At 41.8% G+C, this 16,396-nt stretch overlaps 1 protein-coding gene across 1 annotated transcript in view; it reads right to left on the bottom strand.

Annotated features, from left to right (window-relative positions):
• Window positions 1-2,440: 2,440 nt before the first annotated feature.
• The window catches only part of TNFSF11 (TNF superfamily member 11), a 28,978-nt gene continuing 15,022 nt past the window's right edge, over window positions 2,441-16,396 (bottom strand). Inside the window, exons 3-5 of the mRNA XM_017676575.3 lie at window positions 8,016-8,061; window positions 7,837-7,935; window positions 2,441-3,981 (exon numbers count right to left, since the gene is read on the bottom strand). Of these exons, the coding sequence (XP_017532064.2) occupies window positions 3,560-3,981; window positions 7,837-7,935; window positions 8,016-8,061 (567 nt within the window). The 3' untranslated portion in view covers window positions 2,441-3,559. The remainder of the gene's footprint in view (window positions 3,982-7,836; window positions 7,936-8,015; window positions 8,062-16,396) is intronic.

Raw genomic sequence — 16,396 nt, 5'->3', positions numbered from 1 at the left:
GTAAAAAGTGACACAAGGCTAAATCATAATAATGTGAATCAATAACCAATTAGCATTTATAAATGCAGCTACTGGGAAACATATTTCAATTTCATGGCAAGGAAGCTCTAGAATTGTTTAACAAAGACAAAAGTGAAGCCAGCCCATGCTTGGTATGTACCAAATGACTCCACAGACTAAATGTGGAACTGCAAGTTGAGTCAAAGGGATGTCCCGAAAATGTACATGTATAACTTCATGCCACGATCTCAAGCCAAATCAATGACTAGATGCAGAGAGAAAGGATAAGGCATGAGGTGCTCAGATCCCCACCTAAGTTACTGAACAAATATAATATCTTCTCTGTATTTTTTTTAGGATGGCTGAAGGAGATGAATGAGACACAAGGAAGTAGGAGAGAAACAACTTCACTAAAAAGAATTGCTGTACATGTAGTGTTTTGGAAAGATGCAAGGGTGCAGGAATCTGGTTTAGTTGTGAAAGTTGACTTAAGAAGACAGATGACTTTAAATTTGGCATGTTTTCCTTCCTTCAGATTTAGCATGTGTTGGGAAGATTGAAATGGTGTAGTTAAAATGAGCATACTACTCAGTGTGCCAGAGCATCCAGTATGTGTTGGTTTCCTGACATGATTTTGTCATTCCTCAACGTATCCACTGGGCTATTGCTGAGTGCTGACATGACCTGACTCCATCTCATTTCAGTCAGACGCGGCAGCCTCTGTATACCCCAAGGCTGCCAGAGAGACAAACTGGTCCTCTGAGGCAAGAGCCAGAGACTGGGGAGGAAAAAAGAAAAAAAAAAGGGAAGGATTAAACATGTTTAAGAGTGAAGTAGGAAAAAAGGGGTGAGTGAGAAAAAAAGCAGGAGTAAAAAGTAGTTCCTGACTGGGAAAAGTAGCGTATAGTATCCTGCATTTTAGATCCTGCTACTCAGATCCCAGATTGCTTTGAGCATCACCAGAAAAAAGTTCTTTTCCTTTCCTCCACACACTTGGCACACTGACAGTTGCCTCCTTAAGGCATTGGTCAGTTCACACCAACATTTCATTAAGTCACGGGTTTATTCTAGGAAAGCTCTAAAAATCCCTGACCTACCGGTTGTTTACATACATAAATTCACATTATGGTTAAGATAAATTTTTGAGGTTTTATATAGAGGATCTCCCTAAGCATCACAGATCATCTGCCATGTTAGTCCCAGGTCTGGTTGGTGCCACCATGTGTTGTTTCACTGGATCCCTAGTTCTTTTTATCCCTTTATTTTGGGTTTTAGCTCATCTTTGAAAGATGGCAAGTTAGCTGCCTCTAAGTTAACAATAGTAATGGATACTCTATTCTATATCCACTTTCGGAGCCCTTTAGCCCATCTCTTATCCAACCTGATTTTATTTCTAGACCTGTGATGCCCAAGATTGGTTTCAGTGGCCTCCTCTATTCTCCCACATGCTCCACATGCCCATACCCTGGAGCTTACCACATGACTATGAGGCTGTCCCCCAGTAGAATGAAAACTCCTCAAGGGCAGGAAGTATCCCCAGTGCCTGGTACAGTGCCTAGCCAACAGTTGGTGCTCAATAAATAATGTGGAACAACCAAATGAATGAATATGATTCACCTTTGGAAATGACCAAATCACATTATAAGGCCCAGGGTAGCTAATGAGGCTCTCTATTTAACAAGATTTTGTGTCAGTAGAGAAATTCTCCAATTGCTTATCAAAATTAAGTTTTCCTTAAACCATGTTTCAGCAATATGCAACTGAACTCATATTCTGTACCAATCTACCTCAGATTTATTGATAGTTTAAAACAATAGGTGTGTTTTGGTTAATGATTGAATTATACCATCACGGGTCTGCTGTTTAAAATTTACAATTTCTTTTTTAACATCTGCCATTTCTTTTTTCCTATCCTGTCACAACCATCAGGAAACATTTATCCATAAATGGCAAGTGCCTTAAATCATGGCTTCCTATGCCCTCCCAACTGTTCGTTTTCCTATATTTCTCTCATGTGTATAACCAACTCTCCCACATAAATTTCCATGAGATAGAGCATCCCATCCACTGCTAAATTCCTCTTGACTGTGGGAAGGTATAAAATGTTTCAGGGGTTCCTCCAGGTCAAACTGTTGTTCTGTAGGGCATTATGAACTTGTGCAAAACACCATTTTTTTCTCATGTTAAATGCATGACATTAACTCCTTTTGTGAATAAAGAAATCCCTATTTTCTATCACGCTACATTCTTGCATCCAAATCCCTTGTAAATGATTTTTCAAACTCTGAAGTTTATTCATTTAACTGAATCTATTCCTAATTTTGAATTAAATCTGCATTTCTCCCAGTAACCTTTGGAAAGATAGAAGCCACATTACCACATTGGAGAGAATGGGATCTTAGTGCAAAGAAGAGAACAAAATCCCAGGAAGTTCTTTTTATAAGTTTATTTGTGTACCAAAAAAAAATAAAATAATGTTCAGAGGAAATGTTTTTATTGTACAGTATGAAATAACCTTCACTAAATTAAAAATGGGATTTGCTTTTTGCAGATAAGCCACTGATAACTTTTCTATTAAAAAAAGCCAAAATTTGTAATTTAAAGCACTTGCAGAAAAAAGCACCTGTTCAATTATTATATAAATACTCTTGACAGATTCCAGTAGCCCATCATATATACTCTGGCAATGTCAGCTTTCTAAAGTCAATCAGCTTCTACATTTGAAAGGCACCTGGTGGCCAACAGCCTGCTTATTATTTAGAGACATCCATTTTAATGTTTTTGCACAGACTTGATAAGTCTGAAGAATCATTAAGTTAAAAAGAATGAAGAACTATAATACAGTGGATATTAGCAAACAACATTTTTCCCTTAGCTGCTAATTTTCCCAAGGGAATTTACAAAGTGCACCAGTTAAATATGTCTGTACATTTAAAACATTAAATATGTTAACAACAAGACATTTTTAAATATTTTGAATCAAATACTATAGCACAAATATAATTTACAATACTTTGCACAGAAAACATTACATCTAAAATATAACTTTAGATATTATATAAAAATACATATATTTTCTCTCCTCATTAGAAAAAAGTATTTTCAGGTTCCAGCATGATGTAACAACTCAAAAGTACTTAGCCCTTCTGATGATTACCCATTTGCAATCAGATAACAGCCTCTGACTTCAGCGGCATAGTGGCACATAATGGTGGGCTAGATCCGGAGAATTAACCCCTCCCAGAGACCAAACACAGTTTTTCAACAAGGCAACTATAATTGCTCCAATCTGGTTTAATTCTAGGAATTCATTATAAAATTTAAAAGCCAGTATGTAAGAAAGCCTTTGGACTGTAACACACTTTAAGTTCAACATCTCCTATTGGCTGTAAATATGCGTCCTCATTACCGAGTCAAGAGCATGGATAGAGTCTTCTTGTACCATTGTGGGTCATATCGCTTAGTAGTCTCACATGTATATACATCTTTCTTGGCTTGTTTAAGAGAAGTTTTCCATACATCCTAGGAAAAACATAACAACACTCTACAAAAATGGGGCTCAATCTATATCTAGAACTTTAAAAGCCCCAAAGTATGTTGCATCTTGATCTGGATCCAATAGTGAAGGATTGGATACCTCGATGCTGATTTCCTCACCAGATCGCAGTTTAAAAAATCCTCCAACATTTATCGAGTAAAAATGGAATTCAGAATTTCCTGACCAGTATTTGGTGCTCCCTCCTTTCATCAGGGTTTGAGAACTCAGGATTCTGATGCTGGTTTTAGTGACATACACCATCAACTGAAGATGCTCTGTAGCGAGGTCGCCTGAAGTTTCATGGTGTCGAAAGCAAATGTTGGCATACAGGAAATAAAAGCCATCTTGGTTAACTATTAGTTTTCCATTGCTGAAAGTCATGTTGGAGATCTTGGCCCATCCTCGGTCGTGGTACCAGGAGGAGAGACGCACTTTGTGGGAACCTGAGGGAAGGGAAGGCATATGATTTAAAATCCACCCCTTCAACGAGAAGAACATCCTCACAATTCTATGAGGTCGGAGAAAAACACAGCATAACATTGTTCCAATGGCAGAATAGCTTCTCAGAATTTATGTTCTGAATGGGGAGAGACATATTAAAATGTACTTAGTGTTCTCTGCTAGACACCTCAGAGGGAATACAGACAAAAACTCCTTTTTCCTGCCCTCAAGGAGCCTATGGCACATGAGGGATGCATATGGTATGTGTGCAGACAAGAAGCAAGGCATGAGCCCGTGGGAGAGGCACACAGAAACTACGAGAACCCAAAGGAAGGAGAGCTTACTTCCTCCCAGGAGAATCAAGAATTACTTTATGGAGCTGCTACTGAGCCTGAGAACTTAGAGGGGGAACAGAATTCAGCGAACAAAAGACGGAAGGTCACTTAAGGTTGAAAGAAGAGAATGAGCCAAAGACAGTTAAGACAGACAAGCAAAAAACCAGTATGTAGACTCCACGATTCCAATAGTCCAGTGGAATTCCTCCAAGGACTGTGTATTTCCCAAACTCCACATCTTATCCACAGGAGGACGCTAGAGTGAGCCAGAGAAGCCATTAGTGGCACTGCTGTACAGGACCCACCACAACACATGGCCTTTCTCACTGGAGGTCCTCCCTAAATTCATCCCAGATTAAAGCATCCCAAATGTAAATATCACCCAGGGTCCCAAGTGAATCAAGATGAGACTATAAAACTATCACATCCTCCCAAACATTAGTCATTCCTCTGGGGTGGTAAACAGCCACCTACGCAATCTACGAACAAAGCAAACAAAATTCAGCATGTTTCCCATTTCAAACCCGAGGTTCCCCTCCTTCTTACCTTGTGCCTATATTCAATTCTTTATTCAATCAATTATTTGCCTTATCGTGTATCTCCCTGATGGCTCTTAACAGAGAGGAGCAGAAAGACTAAGCTGACATCTACCCTCTCAATGGGATGGATCAGCTAGTGTTAGACCATGGACTTGGAAATACAGGAAAGGTAAGGAAGGACTAAGACAGAGAGGGCAGAAAAAACAGCAGCCTTGATTATGTAACACTCCCAATGTTAGCTAAAGTCAAATGGAAGGAGTGCCCTCATTTCCTATGAAATATATCTGTATTTGTATTCATTCACTCATCTACTCACAGATCTATTCAGTTGATCAATCATTCAACAAATATCTGTGTGGTGCTTTCTATGGGGATTCACTCTGCCCATAATTAAGATTCACATCAAGCAGTGTACCCTCAAGGTACTTACCAAGAATAGTGGGAGAAAATAAGAAATGCTCATATAAAATGAAAATAGAACATTTTGATCTCAGCATGTCACACAGCACATGGTTGAAGTTCAGTTAAAGCAACTGCCAAATGAAAGCTGCAGAAAGTGATGGTAACAGGAGAGCTCAGACCAGTGAGCAGCAAAGGAGGAAGAGGCCGGGGAGAACTTGGATCCAAGGTGGAGTGGCCGGGAGGAAGGAGAGCCCTGCCAGCGAGGGCGACTGTTCAAAGGTGGATGACCACAGCATGAGGAGGAGATAGGGAAGAAGGCCACCAGTGCAAACTGGACGGCTGGAGAACAGGCAGTGATAGCTGAGACAAGGGGAGAGAACCACGCTGCCGTCCGTCTCACGGGCCTCCCGCAGCAACCCTGGCTTCCCATCACTCAGGACACATGCTGACGGCCCACCCAGCCTCCCCACCACTGTGGTCACTGCTGTGAGATGCTGGAGAAGAAGCCCCTCCAAGTATTCAGCCTGAGCACCCACCTAAAGAAAGCGATGCATTCTGGCCTAACAAAATACTTCCCAGTGCATTTTCTTCAAGAAGCGTTGAAAATGCCAAAGCTAGCAGTCAGTATAAGGCAGATTCTGAAGTCTGTCTTAGGTGTAAATAAATACAAAACAGAGGCCCAAAATGAACAAGCAAAATTAAAGCCACCTTCCTCTGAAAACTCCAGTATCGACCAAAACAGGGAGAAATGGACTCAAGGGTTGTTAGCCCAGCCAGAGGAACAAAATTCTGTTTTCTTAGAAGAAGCACACACTACCTCACTTCACTCAGTCACAAGCCAAATAACCACAGGAAACTAGCCAGGAGTTTTGCCTTGTTTTTAGGCAATGATTTAAGGCTAGGTGCCTGAAGAGAGAGCTTCATAACTAAAACATGCTTGCTGTTGCCAAAGAGACTTTGGCATAGAGTCTAATGCAATATTTATCATATGCCATTTAACATGAACTGAAAAGATAAGTGCAGAGTACAGTCATAGCACACACAGCTGATACATCAGTATCAATTTGACTGCCTTTGTTAACATGCAAAATAGTTCTCACCCAGAAAAATTAGCGTAGTCCACTGTAGGTCCCTTATACACATGCAGAATTTTATGAAGCAAGTATCTGGGACATGATAGAGAGCTTAGGAAAATCTGAAGGACAAAGAGTTGGTTTCTCACGTTTATGTCTACAGCCAAGAAGAGTCTCTGTGGCCCATGTTATGATAATGGCTTCAAAATCGTTTACTAAAACTTGCCAAGGAAAACTTGCCTGAAATCATTTTTCGAGCAAGGTGGTATATGCATAATTATTTAATGAAACTCAAATAATAACAAATTACATTCACCCAGCACTTACTATATGCCAGCTTCCATATACACTTCCATATATACTGTTAGCACTTCATTAACTCTTCATAGCTACCCATGAGGTGCATACTGTCAACCAGCCCCGTGAAGAAACTGACACACATGATTTCACTAATTTGCAGGAAGTCACACAGCCAGTGTGCAGTGCAGTGGGGCCTCAAATCCAGACCGTCAGACCTTAGAGCCCTTATTATTCTAACTACATTAACCTACTTCTTACAGGAAAAGAAGAGCATAAGAACTCTAAATTTATTTCCCTCTGAAAAAGCCAATTGGCCATAGGTACTTACATAGTAACATATAATGGAGAAGCAAGGATGCAGTCATCAACTAGGACAGAGTTCAAGTTCTAATCCTGCCACCACTGTGACCTTGAGCAGATAAATGATGTGGACTTAAGTTTCCCTGTCTGCGAAATCTGAATGATAATCACTACCTTGCAGAGTTAGAATAAGGATTGGAGATAACAAATGCAGAGTGAAATGCCTGATACCTAATGTGTTGAACAAATGGCATAATAATAATAATGTTCAACTGTCACTCTATCATAATTTTTTTTGTAATCTTTTTGGTTCTCACCTATCCCAAGGTGGAGGATTTATATGTAGGGATTATATGATGAGATAGCTGGGTCATTATGGTAGAAGTATGCACAGGGTTCTTGGTTTCCTCATTTCCAAAAGATAATCAGTCTCCATTGAGCTATATTCTTACCCAAAGAAAATGACAAGCCCCTACTGCCTCTTAAATATCACTCCGTTATGCCCCTACCTGGAACTCTGCAGCAGACGGTTGAGTATATGACCCACTGGATAATTCATGCTCCTCACAGGTCAGCAATGGGGATGAATCAACTTTTGTTTGGGCAAATATAGATGAGCATAACAAGGGATTGTCTTTCCCAGTTATGCAACCTTAGTTCACAGTCATTCAAAATAAACACCCATTTTGATGATTTGAAAATGAACATACTGATGTCCATTCTGGCATGATTGAGAATCAGTTTCCACAATGTGGATTATTAACTGAAGACTATGAGATCTTTCTTCTGGTCTAGAAGTTAAGGGCTCTTAAAATTTTAGTAACAGGCAAATAATAGGTCTGAGTAATCAAATGAGCTGATACATGACTTTTGAAATATTTTTCATGCTGGATGCAAATGGAACTTACCTGATGGGATGTCAGTGGCATTAATAGTGAGATGAGCAAAAGGTTGACTGTCAGGCTTGCCCCTCCTGGCCACATCTAACCACGAACCTTCCAGCATAGCTAGAGATGAGAGAAGCCATGTTAGCAAGAAGAAGAATGACCCTATGGGACTTTAAGTATTCCTGCAGATCCATGCTTACCTTTTTCTGCTCTGATGTGCTGTGATCTAACAATATGTTGCAATTCCTGAAATAAAAAGAAAAGAGAATCTTTTGATAAGGCATTAAGAATTCAGGACTATTGGACAGATAATAAATTAATCCTCATTCCTTCACAATATGCCAGAAGTACATAGGCAGAGAAATTCCCTGATGTGATAGGTAGCTATCAAGGGAAGTTCACCCTAGAGAATTATGTTGATGTGCTTAAAAAGTAGATCACACACATACCATCTAACAAAATGCTTTGGACAATAAGAAGAAATATTGTAAAAAAAATGTAAATTATAAAACATGGAATAATTGAATATAATTAAAAATTTGTAGCAGGTAAACAAATTGAGATCAAGTTAACTAGGAAAATAACAATTACCCCAGAATATATGACCTCTTAAATCTTTGGTGAGGCTCATTTTATGTCTATTTCATTAGTGTTTCATGATCATAATTTCATTCATATTCCTGTTATAACACTGAAGCTCAGCCCACAGGAAAGAGAATGATGCCTCACTCCCAGTGGTTAATTTTTTATTTTAAAAAGTCAGAGTGTATTTAAAGTACTCCATGGAGCTTTTAGACTACCAATAATGAACTTAAAATATTGCTGCAAATAGAGTTTTAGAAGCATCCTGTTAAATAGTAAGATGGAGTGGATGAAACCTCAAGCTTTGACTCAAGTTCAAATGCCTTCTCAGCCACCCTCACATACTATAGTAACAGCACCTCTACCACATGGGGGTTGTGCAGATTACATGAGATAATGCACGTAGACACTTAGTAGGATGCCTGGTAATTTCATATATCTAGATACTAGAAACACTCTGGAAAGAATCCTATTTTCACTGTTATTGGGATGACTACCCGTCCCCTCCTCCATGATGTTTAAAAGAGAGGCCAGATAAGTTCTTTGAGGGTCTAGAGACAGGGGCTTTGAAATGATAGATTATAGATAGATAATAGATGAGAGATAGACTGATAGAGGCAATTACACAACCTCAACTGTTAACAGTTGGAAAGGTTTAGAAATAAGATAGCATTGACGCTTCTTCCTTTGGCATCCCCAAGATACATGAGTATCTATTCTATCCGTAAAGACCTATGGAGGAGTAAGCACAGCTGTCCTCAGCTACCTATTCTAAAGCCCTAAAGAAGTCACAGGACGACTGACTTTTAGAAAGAAACCCTGGGGCTCATCCCAGGCTGCCTTCTGCCCCTGCCTGGGCCTGGGGCACTGCCCTGCACAGCTCTGGGGCACCATCTCCAGCAAGTTCTAGGCAAATGGTGCACGGCAGTGGCTTTCACCAAGCCTTGTTCTTCTCCCAACTCCATCCAAGATTTATTTCTCTCTCCCGCTGGCCTCCAATCTCCCAATTCTCTTCCCATGACCTCTGGATTCCCAGTGGTACTCTGGTTCCTGGAATTTCCTGGTCTCGTCTCCCCTGCATTCATAACAGAGATTTATATATGTACCATGTCTACATACACATTGCATATATCTTTACACATTTACAATATAATATGTCGTTATACATCATGTATATCCTTATACACGTACACATTCAATGTATCTTTATCTGACCACTATCTCTTCAAAGACTGGAATAGGAACCTTGATGACAGAGTAACTCAGAGATTCAAAGCTACCCCTCATTTCCCCTCTAGCCCTGATCTGCCTGATAATCAGACGGGAGAGGAAGGAGGGGAGAAAGAAGCAAAGCTAAGTATGACAAATGCCTTCAAATGTCTGTTTCATGCTTTGTTATTGAGAAGAACACTCTTGTTATTGAAGAAAACAAGGAAAGAGCGTTTGTGCTGACTCAGTGGCTCTCAAAGCATTGTGGGCATGCAGCACAGTCTTCTGGGCATCGGGCGTGGTGCTGAAACCGTTTCCAATCCTGTGGGTCTGGGGTGGGGCCTGGGCATTTGCATTTCTAAGAGGCTAGCTGGTAGTGCTGGCCTGGAGCCTCCATCTCACTTCCCAAAGGATTTCAGAGGTGGGCAAATCGGAGATTTTCTTGAAACTTGAGACCCAGGCAGAGAAGCTGCAGCCGAAGGTAGGGAGGGTGGGTCCACTTGGGAAAGAACCTCTGCCCATTTCATCAGTGGCTTCTGGGTCAGAGCTGTCACGGAAACTTTCATTAGAAAAAAACTCAATAACCAGCACCGTTTAGAAGCAATTTCGATGTCTGCTAAAAAAATGTGTCATGACCCAGGATGAATTAAAACTCTAGCTGGAGAAGATGAGGAAATGCTATTTTCATGTTACAGCTGTTGCTGGGTATCCAAGAACTGCAGGTCCTTTCAGAAACCCTACAGGGAAGTTTCTAAGTGAAAAAGAGAGTATGTGATGGGTCTACAACCTCAAGCCACAAAAAATATATATATTTACAATATCTATTCTTGTGTCCCTTCCTGTCCCCAAGTTTTTGAACTCTTAAGACTATCATCATTTATGTGCACAGATATCAACCATAAACATAAGACTCTTCTAAGACTCTGCTTTTAGGGTGCCCCAGGCCCAAACCCCAGCCAGTCTAAGTTATTTAGTCTGCTGTTGACTTGGTATATCTCCCCAGGTGATCCTCATACGTAGCAGGCGCTGAGAAACATCACTGAGTGAGTATTCCCATGAACGGGTGGCTGGTGACACCTCTGTTCAGTCATAGATTTATTATATTCTCACAACTTTTATATATTCCAAATGTTGAAAATTAAATGATCCCTTACATTTGTAGCTAACAAGGTATTTCCCCTTGTATTATATTTGATTCTTATTAGAATCAGAGGCTGGGTAACAATTACTAACCTCGCCTTTCAGACTGGGAAATGGAGGCCGAGAGAGGATAAGGACTTGCCTAATGTAACTGAGACTTGAACCAGTGCCTTCCAGCTCGCTTTCTAGGGCTATAAGCCAACCCCACATTACAAGATGGGGTCATCAAATATCCTCTGTCAGCTGGGAGAGTAGGATCAATGGCCTGTGATGGGTTGAGAACATGCTACTGCAAAATACGGTACCTTGGCATATTGAATATTTGAAGCGGAAGAAATTTGAGGAACAGCACAGGCAGGAAGGGCTCTCTGACCCTCCCTTCTGTCCTAAGGCAGGTCATAAGACCCTGTGGTGAGAGGTGCCCTCCTGGTACCTGGTGGAAAGGAGCCTCCTGCTCACCAAGACGTAAGGAGGTCATGAGGAACCTGAAGAAACAAGCCTCCCTAGGTTTCCCCCATTTACTGCCTTTAGCTCAGACCTTTGTGTCCTCACATTTTGCCACACTTTTTCACTCTTCATCAAATCCAGTATAAAAACCCATTAGGTTAACTATTTTTTTCCAGTTTCATTTCCTTATGAAGGCTCTTATGTCATGTAAAATTTATATTAAATCAACTTGAATGCTTTTCTCTCATTAATCTTTTCTTGTCAGTTTAATTCACAGGGCCCCAACTGGAGAGCCTCAGTGGGGTACAGGGAAAAGAATCCTATTTTTTCCCCCCTACACCTGTCAGAAGTCCTTAAAAGGTGGTTCCCTCCCTGAAGTAATAACTTTGAAAGGAGGCTCACCTTGCCTTGGGGATCTGGCTGCCAGGTACCTGGGGATCTGACAAGAAGGAGCCTCAACATCAGAAAATACGGTCTTGGAATTCCCAAAGGCCTCAGAAAACTGCTACACCATTCCCCACACTCAGCCCCGCAGGCCTTGGGCATGTGGCTCAGCGAAAAGTGACTCTATCAAGCCCACCCCACAGAGCAGGATACACTCTACTTTGTCATTTTTCTCAAAGGTCAGATACTTTACTATGCTTGTACCAAACACAGAGCTATCCTGAATGCCTCCCTAATATTTTTAATTTTCAAGATTATAAGAAACCCTTTTAAAAGGAGTATACAAACTTTACCCCAACTGACAATTCCATTTATTTTCTAAGCTTTGCATTTACATTTATTCTCATCCAGATTAGTCCCTTACTTCTGTCACATTAGTTGAGTGTTCTAACATTTGCAGAGTTCTTTATTCTCAAATCTTATTATTCAGACATTGCTTTTGGCTTCTTTCATTCTGATCATTTAGTTTGGGGAAAACACTACAAAGAATATCCCAGCTCCTTTCCTCTAAAAAAATGTATTCAGGTCTTTTCAAAATGTTGTATGTGTTTAATCTTATTTTAAAATTAAAAACAGAACACACAAACAGTTAGTTAATTCTGGATAAACATCAATGTATATGTTGACTATAAGAATGCCTACAGATTTGCATAAGGAAGTGTAGGTAGCTCCCACACACCTTGCAGCAAACAGCCTGCAGCAGAAAAGCCAGCAACAGTTTCCAGGGTGAGGGAGCTGGGCAGACAGCACTCTCTGCAATCTTGTCTTGGCTAAGAGCCACCAAAGTGAATGCAATGTCCCCAGGAAAATCAGAGAACTTTCTTCTTAGACTACAGCACATTTAGCATATTACATGCAAGGGACAAAAAGAATTGCCCCTTGATTTCTATAAACTACTTATTAGAACTAGGATTATTGTAAGTTACCAAGAAAATTCACATAAGTGAATGAATTTATGCATGGTCTCGCTGTAATAAGTAGGCTTTCCTGTGAATCTATGCATTTTTAGATAAGTACAATTTGGGCCTAAATTATGATAGCTTCATTTAACCCTTCAAAACAGAACAAAAAGGAAAACCTCAACTGGTAGGCAGCCAAAGAAATCCCAGACAATTCAGAATAAAAGAAAGCCTCTGACATACTGCCACCTAGTGGACACTGTCCAACATTGACAAGCCTGGGATGTGACAGCCAAGCTTTGTAGATTTGAAACTGCCCCCACTCCGAAGTCTAGAACAATAGAGATGAGGAAATTTCACATTTTTTAATCTTCTCATTGTGGTATTTTCCTATTTAGACTCCTTTCCTCTTTGCCTCCAGAGTACATCTGAGCAGACGAGAAAACCGGTATGATTTTTTTTTTAATTTCGACTTTTATTTCATAGAAAAATGTTGGGATTTCACAATTTCTCCTCCAGGAAAGAAAGTACACAAAAGATCAATGTGATTGTGTAATTGTGGTCTCTGAGCCTGCTTCTCTTCCACTTCTCCTGACTCAACATCCAAGAAGCATGATTCCCAGGAGTGTGATAGTGAAAATTCAGAGTGCAAACCGTGCCTTCGGTCTGTTGGGACAGGCTCCCTTGTACGTCCTCTAAACTATTTTAGGATCTTTTGCCAAACATCAGGAGAAGAAAGACATCCAAGAACTGGCTTGATCGTGATAAATCAAAGCCCCATAGGGGAGATTGTACTCTGTGAGTGTCAACACCTAGGAGGGCTTTTAACCCCCTTAAATCACTATGGGAATTTCGCTCCAGGTAATTTATAAACATTTGAAGCAAATGCCAATCCAGCCTTTGCAAACTCAGCTGGACAAGTGCCCCAAACAAGACTGATAGCATCCCAATTCAAGAGTATTATTAAATTGGTCTTTGACTGCAGCGCTTTGTCTTACAAAATAATACAAATAGATTTAAGGTCCCACTGAGGACATTCCTAGCTGTAAAGATTCCCCGAAAAGGTCAAGCTGCTGAGTCTTGGGCTTATCAGACTGAAATCCCCCCAGGCATTGTGATGTGAATTGTGTGACCCACACGGTATCTGTCAATCAGAGCATGGAAGAAGCAATTTGTTCAGCCAGATGCTTCGGAACCACTGGCTCCAGCTCGTAGCTGGGGTCTCAGGTGGCTGCCTCCCTCTGCAAACCAGCAGCAGCTGCAGGGACATCTGGCTGGTTGAAAGAGGATTTAACACCCCGTTTGCCAGACATAATGCAGGGTTCACACACTTGTTAACATATGTAATGCATTCATTTTAACATCTTAATGATACCTTTCATGTAATTCTTCTCCAACCTAGTTACAAGAATAGTGTATTCATCAGACGAGTTAGCAAATGAGTGCCACACATGGGCCATTTCTGAAAATGAATAGCCAGTTTCCTATTCCTGCAGAGAAGTCCCACAGATTTCCACCTAGTAAACAGCTCAGAAATCCATCCTCTGCTCACCAGCATGAGTACCACTGCCTTCCTTCAAGCTTCCATCATCTCTCCTTAGGATTACAATAATAATAGCCTCCTACCTCCTCTCCCCTCACAGTCTCCTGCTTTCCTCGAAACTGATCCATTCCTGCTAGAGTGATCGTTCCAACCAAAGTGCACGCTGGGAGCCAGCTCTCTGTCTAGGAGCTGCCGGAGACTTTAACAAGAGCAAGTCCACGTTCCTTACCTGGGCTTTAAGGTCTCACAAGACAGAACCTGGTTACCCATCTGGGTTCTCCTGCTGTTCCTCTTCTGCACCCCCAAACTCCACCACTCCTAGGACACTCTGGATGCCACAGGTTCCCACACAGAAGGCTTATAGTCCCTTCTTCCTGCAAGAATCCTTCCCTCCTGTTCATCTAGACTTTGCATACAACCACCTCCTGGGAGAGCTGTCTTCCAGTCTTACCAAGAGCTCATCGTTAATCATAAAGCTTTTATTTGCATGGTATTCTTGGTTTCCACGGCACAGAAAGAATGCCCACCGAGTGGTGTGCAGCCACTAGAGACAGGATTAGAAAAGATATCTCAGCCTCTTGCTTTCCTGCCTTCTCTAAAGCTCACACCGACCTTCTAATCCACTGGAGATGGGGGGACACTTTACATGCACCACAATGGAGCTGGTAACCCCTCGTTCCTTATGGTAGCAGTACAAAAGCAGTGCAAGCAAATAACTTTAAGCAGGATCCTTTGAGTGTTCTGTCACCTAAAGTCCTCTCAGGAAAGGTGTAGTGCAGCCTGTGCTTCTCAGCCCAGGCTCCCTGGAGCATTATCCTGCAGGGCCCCAGGATAGGTGGGGACAGGAGCACTGGGGCAGGGGAAGGGCCAGGGCCTCATGTTCCCTGCTGGTTGGGGACAGGTGGTATCCAGCTGCCCAGCAAGTAGTAGGGAAGAGAAGATGGTAGATAGGGCATGGGCCCCCTCGTCCTGAAGGTAAGGGCCATCTCTCTCACTTGAACTTGTAACTTTACATTTTGGTGTCTCAAGTTCTTATTTCTAACTATAATCTATTCATTTAAAAAATTCTCCCAAAGCCAAAATCTTCTCAAAAAGAATTCTATCCCCCTCCTCCCACCACTGGAGCACCCCCTCCTACCCTGATCTCTGCCTCCTAAGGGAATCGGCCACCACCCCCATGACCATCTCTGAAAATTCTCAGTGAAGAACTTGACTCAGATGTGGATGGGCCCCTCCTTCCACCACAAGTACAGTCAGCAGGGGCTCATTTCTCCCCAAAGAAGTCAGCTGATTGGAAAAGACCCATCTTTGCACACAGATGAAGTAGTCTACCCACTGAAGGGCTGGAGTAGCGTGCCCTTGTTTTCCTAAAGCACACTGATGCTTTCCTGGCAGTGCGGTGGCTATTCTGGGAATAGAAAATTAGTTTTTATTGTTTAACCTTCATGGTTTAAATGAGGAAGCTCCTGCTACAGTTAAAGGTCCCCTCGGGTTTTCATAAAGCAGCCTTATGACAGCAATATTAGTCTTCATAAAGAGCCCATTTAAAACGTCTTGCACTATGGTACTCATTAAAAAAGTCTAGTCTAAAGGCTGGGCAGGGTAACTGCAGTGTGCTCTGCTTTCTTTTGCCACTATACATGGTGCCACCTCACACTGGCACAGCTTCCAACATTCACAAACCTCATCTCCTCAGAAGAAGGCTTACTCTCACAGGCCCTGCTCAGGGGATTTCCGACTGCCAGGACTGAGGCTTGCACGGGAACAGAGCTCCCAGGCCAGCCACGTTGGACAATGAGGCCAAAGGGGGTAGGGCAGGGTGGCCAATGAAGGTCCTCTGGGCTCAAGGCACCTAATGTTTTCATGCCTCAAAGAGGGAGGAAACTCCAGCCTCAAAGGAGCAGTAAAAACATTGCATTTGGGCATGATCTCCAGCACTTTGTGAATCTTTCTGGGCATCTGCAGTGAGGCTTGCTTCTGGCAGCTTCGAGCAGCTAGCCACCCGATGACACCGAGAGTGGGAGCAAGCATGGATCACTCACTCACTGAATTGTTTCTGCATGTTTTCATTGAGCATCTGTATTCTATTCTGTGCATGTCACTGGGGAGAGAGAACATCACACAGTCTCCTGAATGTGGAAACCTCAAATCTGAGTGAGCCAGACCCACACTGGGCTGACACAACTAATGATAAGACAGGGTGCATATGAGAGAGCCCTGGACATGTGCAAAGGTGGGCAGGCAGGCATCAGTGGGGACTTCCTTTGGAAAGTAATGCCTGAGCTGGATTTCGAAAGACAATCAGAAAACTGACTAC

This window comes from Manis javanica, chromosome 9 (assembly GCF_040802235.1).
Source record: "Manis javanica isolate MJ-LG chromosome 9, MJ_LKY, whole genome shotgun sequence".
Lineage (NCBI taxonomy): Eukaryota > Metazoa > Chordata > Mammalia > Pholidota > Manidae > Manis > Manis javanica.
Note: the sequence above shows the minus strand (reverse complement) of the source record. Positions and strands in the feature narration are given on the sequence as shown.